The sequence below is a fragment of the Cotesia typhae genome, unplaced genomic scaffold (assembly GCF_013202065.1).
Source record: "Cotesia typhae breed Kobodo isofemale line unplaced genomic scaffold, CoteBio_Ctyphae contig_122, whole genome shotgun sequence".
Lineage (NCBI taxonomy): Eukaryota > Metazoa > Arthropoda > Insecta > Hymenoptera > Braconidae > Cotesia > Cotesia typhae.
The window spans coordinates 13,848-29,219 of record NW_027423714.1 but is presented as its reverse complement, the minus strand read 5'-3'; the positions used below and the strand labels follow the sequence as shown (position 1 = coordinate 29,219).

Below are 15,372 nucleotides of genomic sequence, written 5' to 3'. Positions count from 1 at the left end.
ATATTTGAATAATTGAATAATTGAAAATTTGAATAATTGAAAAATTGAATAATTGAATAATTCAAAGTAAGTTACAAAAATTTATAGCGAGTAAATTTTATGTGAATAAATGATTGATTAATTTAAGTTGCGATCGAAAACTCTTGGGTCTAAATCGATCGCACAACTGTAACTTGTTGGGTCTACTTAGAGAACTTTTTGTGTGAGTCCAACAGGTCTTACTAGCTCGGTGATCTGTACAACAAAGTTCTTTTGTTGCGTCGTCTGACGTAAGCTGATCTGGGATTTTCTCGCATGACAAACTCTCATCGATCTTCATCCAACTAGGTATTACTTTCTTGCCCTTGGACTTTGACTCCCCAAGGATTTTCCGGTTCTTGAATTTCTCCACGAGAATGTCCAACGAGTCTTTGTGTTTGATGAAACCCTTACCTTTGACTGACTCTTGGCCCTCATAGTCGTCTCCAGTCTCGTCTGTATCTTCAACCGAAGTATGGATCATTTTTAAATTTATTGGTCGAATCGCATTACATCGTTTACAGAAAACTTGCGGTTCTTCGCTTTTATAGTCATTTAATTTATTTATCTTTCTTTGATGCTCGCACCGGCTTTTTTTCTCGACATTTATCTCTTGACATTCAGAGCTTATTGAATTATACTGACGTTGATGGCGATGACAGTAATTACGACGATGATGAAGATGACATTTTTTTTGACGAGCATGTGAATCTTCGTGGTAATTAATGAATTGTTCTTGTTGTTGAGATTCTTGTTCTAACTTGGAAAGTTTTGATGGAGAAAATCGTTGTATCTTCATTAGCGGGCCGTCGCGAGTTCGACGTTCCCACTCGTGTAGTTTACGTGAAAAGTCGACCACTCCATCATCATTTCGAGTGTCACCTGAAATTAATCGATGACATTTAATTATTTCGAATGAATAGAAACGTTTTTACACTCACTCTTCAATTTATATACGTACTTTTGTAAAGAAGATCGATTGACTCGCTAGTGCGATCGATTGATTTTCTATTGCGATTCGATTGTTCACAGTGATTACGTTTTATTTCGTGATATACTTTACCCCCTTTTATTACACTTGAAACTTCCGCTTCTCTTTGATTACTACAAAATTTACAATAAAATTTTTATAAAAAATTACAAACGCCTTTAGTAATTTATTTTAATAAATTAATAATTCAAGGATAATAAATTTTTAAAAAGCATTTTAAAAAACACTTTCATCAATGAAAATATTTTTTTACATAAATATATCAATAGTTACAATTTCGCTAACATTCATCATATCTAGGGTAATAGCTGTTGACTTCAGTGGATTTAAAAGGTATGAAATATATTTTTGTAAATATTTTATTATTTTAAGTGCACTCAATTAGTCATAATAGTATTTTTTATAATAGTAACAGTGCGTATAAATTTTTCTGATTGAAAAAATAATGTAGAATTTAAAATTAAAGCTTTTTGCGATAATAATTCCAGTTAAAAATAATATTTTTTCTCAAAAAATTGGAAAATATATTCAAACTTTTTATAAATTCACAAAAATCTGATTGCCGCAAGTGAGTGTAGCAATCAATATTTAATTAAAATATCTTACTTCAATATAAAAAAACAAATATTTTTCATTTTACTCCGATCAAATAATAATTGCCTGCATATACTTAAAAAATTTACGTATTAATACAACTTTTTTTTCTGCATAAATAAAAATAAAACTTAAAAAAAAATATATATTTACTTATAATCAACAGCATTATAAGAAAACTGATAATCAAGTGAATCTTTGAATTCATCAATCTCATTTTTGTCTGTTTCCTTGACTGCATCCACATTGTTAGTGACATTTTTCATCTTAAAAACACCAACCACAATTGAATCTCCAAGAGCGTCAACGGCGCCGAGATGTTGATTCGATTTGTCTTCATCGAATGAATGCTCGTCACCGGCAGATTTACAATTTCGCAAGCAACAGCAGTCACGAGATACTCTCAGCTTCGAGGAAGCATTCCCCGTCTTATCTAACGTAGTTCTCGTTGCTGTCATTCCTATCGTCGTTGGCGTTATCATACCTTTACAACTTCCTTCATTATTCTGTGCATACAATATAAAGATGATTAATATAATTTAAATATATTATCTTCCTCAATATAAATTTATCGTTAAATGTATAGGGGAGGGTGGGGCAAGACGGCCCACCTGGGGCAAGAAGGCCCACCTCAAAAATTTATTTTTCTAATATTTTTTAATCATACTTTGGAGATGGACCATCTTGCCCCAAAAAAAAAAAATTTTTTTTTTGGAACTTTCGAAAAATTTCGGTGTATTGAGTCAAAAGTGGACGAGAGTATATCCACTTGATAGTAGAAAGCCACAAAAAAATAAAAACTAGCTTAGGTGGGCCGTCTTGCCCCATCTTTCCCTATGCATTAATTTTTTAGAGAATTATAATTATACTTTTGTTGATAATGACTTTTGTGAAATTTTACTCCGTGAATAAACTTCTGATAGATTTGAAAATTTTCTTCTCGCCCGATGAAATGCTAATGCGGCGGCAGCTAATTGATGCGACGAAGATGGACAGATTTGCGACATAATGATGTATAATGAAAAAATAATTCACTCAAAAGATCCTTCGTGTCACATTACCGAGGAATTATTTTATTTTTTTTTTATTACCGTAATTGAGGTTAAAATGTTTCATTAATGATTTAACAAAGTCACAAATGACATATGCCAACTACAAAATCAGTTGAACAAATAATTGTCATCTTTGTTTTACATAAAATTTGAACACTTCTCATAAAAAATTTCACTTAATAGTATACTTATAAATTAATTTTTATATCAAAGATATTTATTGACAGATTTAAATTTATAAATCAGTTCTTGCAATTGCATGACTGTAATTAAATGTATAATAATACGTTAACAATTCTTCGCGATTTTTCCTTAATTGTATCAAATATTGTTCAAAAAAACTTGAATAATAATTGATTTATTATCACACTAGAATTTATTTACTCATAACTCATAGTTTACCAACATGTACATAATCGATCTCATTAGAACTGTGGAATAGCCTCTTAGCTTCACCAATTAAACTCAACTCGAAGGTTTTACGCCGAATGAAAACGAGTTAGAGAAATTTTAATGATGTTTGCTAGTTTGAAATCAGTTTAAAATGATTGGCAAGGTTCGGACTAACCAGACAGAGTAATGCATTTTAACGGTCCAGTGATTTGCAGTGATAATCTGATGATTGAGCGAATGTGATCATACCATTATTCTTATTTCTTTTTTAGTGAGTTATTCATTAACAATCATTAGTAGTAGTATTGCATAATAAATTATTACGAATTTGAGGCAAAAAAAAAGGGTATAATTTAATTTATTTTTCCATGTATTGGTACACTTTAGAAAAAAGCTGATTTAATTTAATTAATAATTAAAATATGTATTTTTAACAAAAAACTTTATATGCTTATGATAAGTTTTTTTAAACTAATATTCATAAATATTTTCGACTAATTATTTATTATCGATATTTATTTGTTTTATGTATTAAATTTATTCAATTAGTTTTGTATTTTGACAACTAAGCCTATTGATATAAGTCTTATTGTTAATTAATATTGAAAATTTCTATCGATAAATTTATTTATATGCTTATAATAAGTTTTTTTAAACTAATATTCATAAATATATCGGCCGCTATTTTTGACTAATTATTTATTATCGATATTTATTTGTTTTATGGTTTGCATTTAGTCGTAGACTTGATAAATTAAGTTAATTTATGTTTTTTTGAGAGTATTTGTAACAAATTGACCCTTACCCTACTCTAAAATTAATCACTTAGCAAAATTAACTTAATAAATTTAATATATAATTTTTAATAGTATTTGAAGGATAAAAGTCAATAGAATATTATTAAAAATATGATCAAGTATTTTACAAATAATTTAACGCATGTAAAATAATCGAATTTTACCATTAATTAAACATGTGTCACTCTGCAATAAATAATAAACGTTATGTAAGTATAAATTGAATAAGCTTGTAATTAAAATAAAATATTAGTTAATCCAATATCCAAAGAAAAAAAATATTAATAATAAATAAAATTTATTAATAATATATATATCTGTAAATAAAACTTAAATTTGCAATAGCCTGCTTCTGGATTTATCTGCACTATATCTTCTGTGCACTGTATTTCTAAAGATGAAAATTTTATTTTTATTTTCATATTAAATATAAAATATGTATTTTTAACAAAAAAATTTGTTCTAAAAAATTATTTTTAAAAAATTGCATTTTTAAAATATTAAAATTTCTACTTTTTTTTTTTTTGCTATTATTTATTTGTTAAAGAAAATTAAAACAATTGTGAAGTGACAGCTAAATTTAATATCATTAAAATTATATTAAATATATTATATTTTGACAGTAATTTACGATAAAATTTTTATTTATAGTTTAAAAAACTAACAAAATTGCCTAGGAGAATGATAGTATAGCTGATCAAAAATCCTGAAATAGCATACACTTTACTAGAGTAGGGTAAAATTTAGTAGATACTCACGTTACGTCCATTGGGATTTTTATTTTAACAACGGATGTTCATTTACGTCGGTCTAAATGTCGATGAAATTCAAAAAGATTGGAATACATATGATACAATCAAAGTTGTGGTAATAATAATAAAAATTATTATTCATCCAATATACCATATACATTTATGATATTGTGACCCAGATATGATGTCTCGAATGGAAAGATCAAAATATGTCAACCATAATATTGATAAAAAAAAATTATTTTATGAAACAAAATATTGGATTTTTAAAAATAACTCATCATCTTTGAAAAAAAAAAAAAATATTAAAAATCGGAAATCGAAGAGATATTGCAGTGGAAACAGTACATTATTGAATTCTTCCTAAATAATTTTTTTATTAAATTAGCAAGTGTTTTTACACCAAACGATTCATACACACATTTTGTCAATAATCCCTCTTGAATTCCCTGTAACTTTATGATTTTATTTTATTTTATTTTATTTTATTGGATAATTATAGTGAGTAATGAGTATCGACTAAATATTTTTTTTAAAGATAGAAATGATCTGCAAAAAGTATTCTTTACTTGCTTCTCAGTCAAAATTAAAAAACAAAATGAAAAATATCCAATTTAGTCATCAAGTTTTTATATTAAATAATGATTATTGAACATTATTCAAGTACATTTTCTTTTTTTAAAGTATTAACGAAAAATTTTAGATACCATAAATAAATATAAAATTAAACATTTCAAAAAACCGTAATAATTAAACTTTACTATTTGTCTAAAATCAGATAATTTCGGTCTACACAGAAAGAACAAGATGACACTGAATATCATCCTAGATTATACTCAGTGATATCTGGATTATACTCATTATAATCTGAATTATACTCATTATAATCTAGATATACTCATTATAATCTGGATTATACTAGCTACTATCTGAAAATTTTTTTCACTCAGTAAAATCTCAAAATATTATAATGAACATCACTAAAACACTTTAATTCATGTTTAAAAATGAATCAAAATATTTTTTAATTAAATAATCAATTAATTAATTAAATTTAATTAAAAATTAATGTCAGAAATAATACTAATGGAATTATTACTGCGAATAGATTCCTATAAATGAAATCCCGTAAGCTATGCGTTAATTAGCATTGAAATAGCTGCATCTATGAGATATAATTTATATCAAAGACGTACTCTGATGACAGAGGACAGTAGCTTGACCAACACAGTCAGTTGGTTGGTAACAACGCAGAAACAATTCATGCACTGGAAATCCCATCAAGCGATTGGATCCATGAAGGTAAGCAATTCTCAGCTATATTCGTGAACAATCCCTCAAATCCTATTATACGCCAATATGAATGGGATTCAAGATCGGATCGTCGCGTTAATTACAACCGCATTGATTGTATTTCGGGATAAGCGTGCTTAAACTGATATCGATGTCGACATTTGAATCCGGGTATGTTTGTTCATCTAATTGACACGAATTACTTCAACTATCGACATCCGATCGCTAATGTTTCAGTACTCTTACTAATCATCCGCATTGATGACTTTATTTTTAATTGCATTCATAAATGCACCAGTATATAATTATTTTCTTATGAATGTAAATTGAAAAAAATAAAAATATATCGTGACCCAAATGCCAAAAGGGCGTATGTTTTAACTTATACGCCTTTTTAATCCTTTTAACGCCTTTTCAATTCAATTCAAAATTAAAACATAAAATCTTCTGTAAATTATAAAGGGCATAATAATTCGAACAAATTAATACAGAAAACATATTAATGTAATAAAAAAAAAAAGTGTAATCATATTATATTATAAAATGAATTGAATTTATTGATAAGTTTTCTGTATCGATCTTCATTTAATAAAATGATTTTTTTTTTTTATAAATAGAAACAACTTTATTTTAACTGTACACAATAAATTTAAATTGATTATAATATATATTACATATTGAAATGATCAATGTATTTGGACGCGCTTTAGTCGATGCATTTCGTTGATAAAAATTAATTTTTTTTTTTTTTTTTTTTTTTTTTTTATTACCTGAACTACATTGAATTTGAATGTAAACAATGTAACATTAAGGCTTGTTAGTTGTCTAAGACAATTAATGAAATTTACCGAGACAAGTATTTTATAAAGACGATCAGGTTACGATAGTTAAGCAAAGATTACTGGAATAAATTGAATCTTTGTCTAATCAGCGAATATGGGGATTCAACTAATTCATCCATGGAGGACAAGCCGTCGGGGGTTGATGCCCTTGTGAGGCTAGTTGGTATTGAGGTCGCTGATGATGATGAGATGAAGGTGGTGGAGGTGGCGGTAATGGAGGTGGTGGTGGTGGTGGTGCATTGCAGACAGACTGCGTTAATTGTGATGAATTGTATGGTGGCTTAGTCGAGTAAGGAGGCAACTGATTATGCTCGACATTCATGTGATGCTCCAGAGTTGCTCCTTGGACGGGAGATCTAGTTTGATCGACATCTTGTTGTTGCTGTTGTTGATTTTGGCCTCCAGAAATAGCACGGTATTACTATTATTACCGTCTTGTTTGCATACCTAAATTCTCATTCATTATCGTCTTACCTCTCGGCCTAATTTGAGGCGGTGGCATATTTGTTGGCAATGGCGGTACAGGATACAACATATGCTGTTCTCCCTCACGAGGTACCGATGGTGGTGGTGGCGGTGGCGGTGGAGGTCTAGACCAAGGAACACGAATATGATGAGACTGCCACGGCGCTGCCGGCGGTGGAATTGGCTGTCCTGAGCCACAATCACCAGCATAAGTTTGATCATTCTCTGGATTTAATTTAAATTTATTAAAATTATTAAAATATATTTAAATAAGTATAAATTATTCATACGAATTAAAATTATCAATTTTAAAAAAGGACATTCAATTCCTATTGAAATATAATTACCTAAATTTGATCCTGGTTGATCCAAATGCTGTTCATCACCTGTGTACACAATATTTAAATTATTAACGCCATATCAAATTTTTATTTACTGGTAATATTAATTTTACATTATTAATAATAAAAATAAAATAAATAAAGCTACATTTAAAAATATCTCCAACTCTTCTTTTCATAGAGAGCAAAGAGCAATAGGACTGAAAAAAATTAAGTAATAAAATTAAAGCACAAAGGATGATTTCTGGATACCATCTCATTGAGGCTTCTGGAATTGTAAATTCTAAAAAAAAAAAAAAATTATTCATAATTCATTATTAATGCACATAAATAAAATGATCATTTGAAAAATAAATGATTATTTATTTCCGGTGAGTAAAAAAGGGATCTGAAAAAAATAAAATGTAGAAAATAATACATTTTCAAGGACTCCCATCATTGGTGATTATCAAACAAGCTATAATTGCACACATAATTTGAGAAAAAAAAATTTAATTTTATATTACAACTACAGCCTAAGAGTTCAAGGAAACAACACGAAATACTCGTCGAAAAATAGCAGCTTTGGTATACATATTGTTAATAAAATATAATTATAATTTAATATTTAAGGAGTCGACCAACGGTGCTATTTGTAAAACTAGTGACTAAAATGACGAGTTATTTGGCATTTTCCAATTCGAATACTCTTAGCTACAGACCTGGATGAATTAGAAGCTGATTTCCATCTTCATGGTGATGGGCAATACCTCCTATCGATTGAACGTGCATCGATTGCTGCTGTCTGCTTAAACAATTTCAAAATAATTAATCAAACGATGTACAACAGACTAATACAAATTAGTCTGTTGATTAGATCCTTGGATAATTCTGAAATAATAAGTTTTATTTCAATAGGTCCAATGTGTTTATCTATAACGGATATTGCAAAATTTTATTAATTAAAAACTGATATAAATTATGTATTAAATTTATTCAATTAGTTTTGTATTTTGACAACCAAGCCTATTGATATAAGTCTTATTGTTAATTAATATTGAAAATTTCTATCGATAAATTTATTTATATGCTTATAATAAGTTTTTTTAAACTAATATTCATAAATATATCGGCCGCTATTTTCGACTAATTATTTATTATCGATATTTATTTGTTTTATGGTTTGCATTTAGTCGTAGACTTGATAAATTAAGTTAATTTATGTTTTTTTGAGAGTATTTGTAACAAATTGACCCTTACCCTAGTCTAAAATTAATCACTTAGCAAAATTAACTTGATAAATTTAATATATAATTTTTAATAGTATTTGAAGGGTAAAAGTCAATAGAATATTATTAAAAATATGATCAAGTATTTTACAAATAATTTAACGCATGTAAAATAATCGAATTTTACCATTAATCAAACATGTGTCACTCTGCAATAAATAATAAACGTTATGTAAGTATAAATTGAATAAGATTGTAATTAAAATAAAATATTAGTTAATCCAATATCCAAGGAAAAAAAATATTAATAATAAATAAAATTTATTAATAATATATGTATCTGTAAATAAAACTTAAATTTGCAATAGCCTGCTTCTGGATTTATCTGCACTATATCTTCTGTGCACTGTATTTCTAAAGATGAAAATTTTATTTTTATTTTCATATTAAATATAAAATAAATTATTAAATAATAATTGTAAAAATTTTCACACCATCGTGTTCCGTTTTTCTCTAATACCGTAACCTTTCCTATATAATAAAATTCATTCATTCATTCATTCATTCATTGATAAATTAAATTAACATTTTATGAATGCAAACATAAGATTATTAAATTATTTAGAATTTAACTCACCCATTTCCGTGACGTTGAACCGGTGGTGGACCACATTGATAAGGAACTGCTTCCTACATTAAATTACTTTGTAAATTAAATCGTTTTTAAAGATAAATTATCAATTTCATTTAATACAAAATAATATACCTGAAGTCCCTCAACGTCCGTAAATCTCCTCTTTACCCCATGACCTTTATGATGCTCTGGTGAATCCGGTTTATGCATTTCAAAGGGTTGCGGAGGTGGTTGAATAGTATAGTGCACTTGCGTGGGTATATGTCCATTTTGACATTGCAATTGGTGAGTATGATACTGAATGTGCGATTGAACTTGTGAAGGTGGTGCATGATGAAACCCTTGAGGCGGCGGTGCTTGAACCTACAAAATTATATAAACATTTACATATATATTCATACTTAACCGTTCAGGAATTTAAATTTAAAAGATAATATTTTCATGAGGTCATGAAATTTTTATTAACATAATTCCTTTTACTACCACAAGCCTCACAATGATTTCTAAATATAAATAAGAAAATAAATATTTTTTTATATTATTCACTTGATATAAAAAAGTATTCTTTCAAGTTTCTTATATTAATGAATTCAAAATTAAAAATATATTTTAAATGTTATGCTAAAAAACAAATAATTCGCGAGCTTAAAGGTAAAAGGGTTTATAGCTAAGGGTTATAGGGATTTGTGGTGAAAGAGCGTATAAAAAAATTTTTTTTTGCCATACGTTTTAAAATTGTTTGAAACGTAAAAATCTGTGAAAAAAAAGTTTTTTTTTTTTTTTTCACATTTTTAAACTACGAATATGTTCCTTTGTAAACTGGCCGAAAAAAAAAATTATATACCTTTTCACCTTTAGATCACCGAAATTTCGAATTCTTAAAAGTAAAAGGGCGTATAATTAAAGGCATACGCCCTTTTACCTTTAAAAAATTTTTTTTTAATTTTAAGTGTAGAATGTGTCTACTACTTGATTAGCAATAAAAAAAAATATGCGCCCTTTTACCTTTGCAAAAATTATTATAAGCCCTTTTACCTTTAGACACGCGAATTATATTTATTGATCAAAAGAATTAAAATCCGAAAAAGTACCCTTTTGAATTTTATGGCTTTTTAATTATTCCCACAGAAGTAATTACTAGCAATAAAATTTTTTTACTTGTATTTGCCCTTGATGAGGTGGCGGTTGTTGTGCTTGATAGAGCCATGGAGCATTTTGCTGTGGTGGTTGTTGGTTTGGTGGTGGCATAGTCGTTAAAATATTTATCGGGTTTGGTAATTGATTTACTGTCGGTGGTGGTACCATCTGAGGTGAAGGGGGTACTGGTTGAGGGAGTCCTTGATCAATTGCTCCCTCGTGTTGTCCCTCGACTCCCATTATAAAAGAGCCTTGTTGGCGATGGTGATGGTGATGATGAGGATGAGGATGAGGATGAGGATGAGGATGGGAATGGGGATGATGATGATGTTGATGATGATGAGAAGGATTTGGTTGATGACTCGGCGAATGAGAATTTGGCACGATAAAAGTTTGTGTTGATGGTGGAGGTACGTGGAGCGGATACTGGTGATGAGTAGGTGGTTGACCCTCGAATTGAGGTGGTAAAATATGGTGAGCATGTTCAGAATTTTGTTGTAACTGATTGGACTCCTCAGACTGTAGAATAAACTGGGTTTGCGACTGAGGTCCTGCTTGTTGGTATTGTATTTGATATGTCTGAGGTATTGGTGGAGGTGGCTGATTTGCTGAAAAATTCGGCGGCGGAAAATGAAGATGTAACAACGGTGGTGGAGGTTGATGAGTTGGCGGTGGTTGTTGTAAGTTGACAGTTTCGATAGGTGACGCAGGTCGTTGGATATTTGGTTGCGTATAAACATAAGAAACTGCTCCACTGACTGGTCCACTATTACTGGCTATGAATCCGTGTTGACTTGGACTCTGCGGTGGTGGATGACCCATTACGTACATTTGTGCGATTGATGGCGTGGAAGAATGTGATACTGATGGCATCTGTATCCCTTGAATATGGACTGGCTGACTGGGATGTATTTGATATTGAACTTCACTTACTGTCGGCGGAGGTCCAATCAATTGTACTTGACCAACAGACGGCGCAGAAGATATTAATGCTTGCATTTCCTACCAGAAAATTACGTATTAAATTAAAAATAATTTTAATTAGTCTTAGAACAAATAAATCGCAATTTAATAGTTAAATTTTATTAAAAACTAACAACAGTGTACCTAAAGATTTTGAGTTGTTCATATAGTAAATGTTATAAAGAAAACTAGATACTTTTTCTATATTTTCCATAAAAATTATTTAAATAAATAAATAAATTGTTTGCCAGTAAAATACTTATACATTGTGGAATTATGTACTATGTATGTATGCATATATTATATTCCGTGTTGATAAATAAATAAATAAAAATAAAAATTACTTGAGATTGCGAAGAAGGTACTAGAGGTCCAGAATGTGCTGGAATATGAACTCCTGGTGGTGGAGGAACATTAGCTCCTGGAGCTGGTCCACCTGTCATTGTTGCTGTTAATATAGTAGCAGGTAATGTAACTACACTACTTTGAGCATGTTGTATAATATCTTGGTGTTGAATTGTAACAACGTTTGATTGAGTTAATGCACCAATGTTCATGGTTTGAAAGTGAGCTGTTAGAAACAAAAATAATTAAAAACCCCAATACAGTAAACTAAAATACAACAATATAATTACTTTGTTGAATTTGTTGGATTGGTCGATTTTCTAAAACTTGTTGAGGTTGAATTGGCGGTAGTAGCTGCTGTATGAACGACTGAAACTCTGATTGCATTGTTTGTATCAAATTAATTGCTAACTGTTTTGCATTTTGTAGCGCTTCAGATTTTGGATGCCTGCAAAATACCAAGAATTTTTTTTTTAATTATCTTGAAAGTTTAATTAAAGACTTATAATTAGTCTTACTCAATGTACAAATGCAGTGGTTCAGGTGATTCTGTTCCCAGAGAAGGATCAACAAATTGAGATCCTCGGCCTCGTAACGTAACATTTGCTCCAGTTTCTCCTCTAATGTATAATAAATTGGCTCCTCCGGTGCCAATAATACGACCACGTAAGTCAAAACTTTGTGGGGCATTTTCTATGCCAATACAAATTTTTTCTACTGAAGGTACTCCTGTATGTAAGCTCATAAGAGGCGGTGGAGCATTTGTAAATCTACTTGGCCTATTTAACGAACTTTGATACTCCGTTTTAATAATTTCATTAATTTTTTGAATTGCCACTGTAAATATGTGAATATTATATAGATATTCATGTCAATAACAATGAAATTATAATAACAAATAAATAGATCATACGATCAATATTATTTTTCGCGTGGCCTTGAATATAAAGATAAAGTGGACGTTCATTAGGACATCTTGTCTTCTCTTGTTCAGTCATATATCTTCCCCGGGTAGAAACAGTAGTTCCTGTACAATAAATATATCTATTAAAAAAAAAAAAAAACAAAAAAAAAAACCATAAATTTATAAACTTGATGACAGTATTCATAATTTTTTTTTCTCTAGTTTTAAAAAACTTTATATTATTTTAAATTGGAATTAATTTCAATGTCATTCAATAATTTAAAGAGCATAACTTTGTCAAGAATAAAAATAAATATCGATTTAACAATTTAAAGAACATTTCAATTAAAATTAATAAGCTATAAAACAATGAATATATTCAGTCACGTACAATTGACAATATTGTTTTATTTAATATTTATAAAATATAAAATATAGGTATGCATTTAATCTAAGAATCGATAACTATTTTTATACCGTGCATATTTTACAAACTATGTAACTAGCAAAAGTTGAGTATATTTTTAGCCATATACATAGTATATGCTATCATATTATACAATAATAATTTAATGCGATTAACTGAGTTTTTATCACTTCATATGGTTATTTAATACTTATCAATCTTTTTTGCCTTTCAGCTGTTCAAACACTTTTGATATAAAAATTCATCAGTAAGAGTACTATTGCTGATTACAATATTAAAATATTTAAAACTATCGACTGTATTATCATTAAGCAATAGTTGCTTAAATAAACACATTAATACTATGGTTAAAACATGTTAATTTTACCGATTTAATCATACCTGAAAAAGAATTAATTTCATCTTGAATATATCCTTTAGTAAGTAAAGTTCTCGCACTAGGAGGTGTTTCATTAATATCGAATTCTGTTGTAAAAACTTCAGCTCCTTTGTATGTTCCATTTGAGTATGACAGAGCCTATCCCAACAAAGAAAAAGATAAAAATTAATAAAAGATGTAAATAAATATAAATAGTTTTATAATAAATTAAGTTACTTTATTTCCATTGGAACCTCGAAATTTTCCTTTCGCCATGAGTGTTGAATTTATTTTTTCAGTAACATACGCCACTGATTTCATATTCACTTTGTCATTCCAGTGTCACATCTACAATAACAATTTATAGTTATAAATAAAACATTATTTCAACTTTCTCTACTTTTCAAATTACAAATTTTTTTTTTCAATTTGTTAAATTTTAATTAAATGGTAAACTGGTTAATTAATTTGATAAAAAATTAAAAAAAACAATAGCGATAGAATGGTATTAGAAAATAATTAAAAATAAAATTTTTATAACAAAAATAAGAAAAAAATTAAAATCAATACTTAGAATAAAAATAAAATGAATGACATATTTTATTGTTTATTAGATAACAAATAATCGTGTTAAACGACAGTAATAAATAATTACCTAATGGTTTTAAAAAAAAGTTGTGCTCTGAATGTCTTGATACCGGATAAAATAAAATAATCAGTAAGCATTTATAAGAATACATTATTTCATCACACAAATTAACTATCGAAATGATGCTCTTCAATGTAACTTAAACATGTTACTATATTTAACATGCATACATTTATTTACGTTAAGTGTGCTAATCGATTGCAATGATTAACAATGGCCGTCTATTTAATATAAAAAAAAAAAATTTATTAAAAATTATTTTTTCGTGCGTAAGAGAGAAAACCCGGCTCTCAACAGTGTACACATATATTTATAACAGACGATACATGTATATTACATTTTCCTCTACAAAGTAACTTTTTATCTGCCTTTGTCACACTTTGTGTTTATGTCAATACATCTACTCAGTTTTATTCGCAACTTTGACCGGCAAGTGCTGCACTCTCGCCGTGTTTAATTGAACTAGCGTGAGAACAGCGAGAGAAATGATAAAAAAAAAAATTAAAACTCATTCAATTTTAGAATCAAACATCGACTGTCAGATATCGATTGTCCGTTCTTCATTTCGAGAGTTTATAAATTAAAATTTTAAGTTTTATTACAATGAAATTGTTGTGAAAAAAATTTTTAAAAAAATTCCACATGTAAAAATTATGACATTAAAATTAGCTGTCACTTGACAATTTTTTTATTTTTTTTAACAAATAAATTTGCTCCAAAAAAATTATTTTTAAAAAATTGCATTTGTAGTTTTTTTAAATTTCTAGATGTCAATTTTTTAAAAACTTTTTTTTTTTGCCATAATTTATTTGTTACAAAAATTCTTAAAATTATCAATTATCTGCTAAGTTAATTTTCATGTAAGAATTAAAAAAAATGATGAGTGAAAATTTTTAGAAGTACTTTTAGTATTGTAATTGATTTGTGAAAAATTTAAAAATTTAACTTCAGTATCATAACTAGTAAAAATTTTTTTTCTGGAACATCAAAATAAAATGGCTATTAATAATGAATAAAATTATGACATTTAATTTAGCTGTCACTTTTTGAATTTTGACAATTTTTTAATTTTCTTTAAGAAAAAAATTTGTTGTAAAAAATTATTTTAAAAAAATTACATTTTTAATTTATTAAAATTCCTACAAGTCCATTTTTTTAATAAATTTTTCTTACCATAATTTATTTATTAGAGAAAATTAAAAAAATGTA

At 28.1% G+C, this 15,372-nt stretch overlaps 2 protein-coding genes across 3 annotated transcripts; both read right to left on the bottom strand.

Moving 5' to 3' along the window:
- Nucleotides 1-97: 97 nt before the first annotated feature.
- On the bottom strand, nucleotides 98-2,278 carry LOC141532925 (uncharacterized). Its single transcript, XM_074251562.1, has 3 exons — nucleotides 1,757-2,278; nucleotides 980-1,122; nucleotides 98-900 (listed from the first exon to the last, which is right to left on the bottom strand). Exons 1-3 carry the CDS (start codon nucleotides 2,083-2,085, stop codon nucleotides 98-100), a joined length of 1,275 nt encoding a protein of 424 aa, XP_074107663.1. The 5' UTR covers nucleotides 2,086-2,278.
- A 4,349-nt stretch (nucleotides 2,279-6,627) lies between these two features.
- On the bottom strand, nucleotides 6,628-14,605 carry LOC141532977 (uncharacterized). Of its 2 annotated transcripts, XM_074251611.1 has the most exons (14): nucleotides 14,170-14,605; nucleotides 13,752-13,862; nucleotides 13,538-13,673; nucleotides 12,739-12,852; nucleotides 12,344-12,662; nucleotides 12,116-12,273; nucleotides 11,825-12,051; nucleotides 10,539-11,519; nucleotides 9,513-9,743; nucleotides 9,384-9,436; nucleotides 8,240-8,322; nucleotides 7,545-7,583; nucleotides 7,207-7,422; nucleotides 6,628-7,131 (listed from the first exon to the last, which is right to left on the bottom strand). In XM_074251611.1, exons 2-14 carry the CDS (start codon nucleotides 13,833-13,835, stop codon nucleotides 6,839-6,841), a joined length of 2,934 nt encoding a protein of 977 aa, XP_074107712.1. In that variant the 5' UTR covers nucleotides 13,836-13,862; nucleotides 14,170-14,605; the 3' UTR covers nucleotides 6,628-6,838. The 2 variants fall into 2 exon arrangements, with proteins under 2 accessions (XP_074107712.1, XP_074107718.1); XM_074251617.1 differs by lacking the exons at nucleotides 13,752-13,862; nucleotides 14,170-14,605 and having other exon boundaries at nucleotides 12,739-12,869; nucleotides 13,538-13,662.
- Nucleotides 14,606-15,372: the final 767 nt, after the last annotated feature.

Excerpts from the sequence above, each read along its gene's own strand:
- LOC141532925 (XM_074251562.1), bottom strand. The coding sequence starts at position 2,085 with ATGATAACGCCAACGACGATAGGAATGACAGCAACGAGAACTACGTTA. Across the intron at positions 1,123-1,756 it reads TATAATGCTGTTGATTATAA|TAATCAAAGAGAAGCGGAAG; the intron begins GTAAATATATAT and ends TAAATTTTGTAG. Across the intron at positions 901-979 it reads AATCGATCTTCTTTACAAAA|GTGACACTCGAAATGATGAT; the intron begins GTACGTATATAA and ends GATTAATTTCAG.
- LOC141532977 (XM_074251611.1), bottom strand. The coding sequence starts at position 13,835 with ATGAAATCAGTGGCGTATGTTACTGAAAAAATAAATTCAACACTCATG. Across the intron at positions 9,437-9,512 it reads CGGACGTTGAGGGACTTCAG|GAAGCAGTTCCTTATCAATG; the intron begins GTATATTATTTT and ends AATTTAATGTAG. Across the intron at positions 8,323-9,383 it reads GTTCAACGTCACGGAAATGG|ACAGCAGCAATCGATGCACG; the intron begins GTGAGTTAAATT and ends TTGTTTAAGCAG.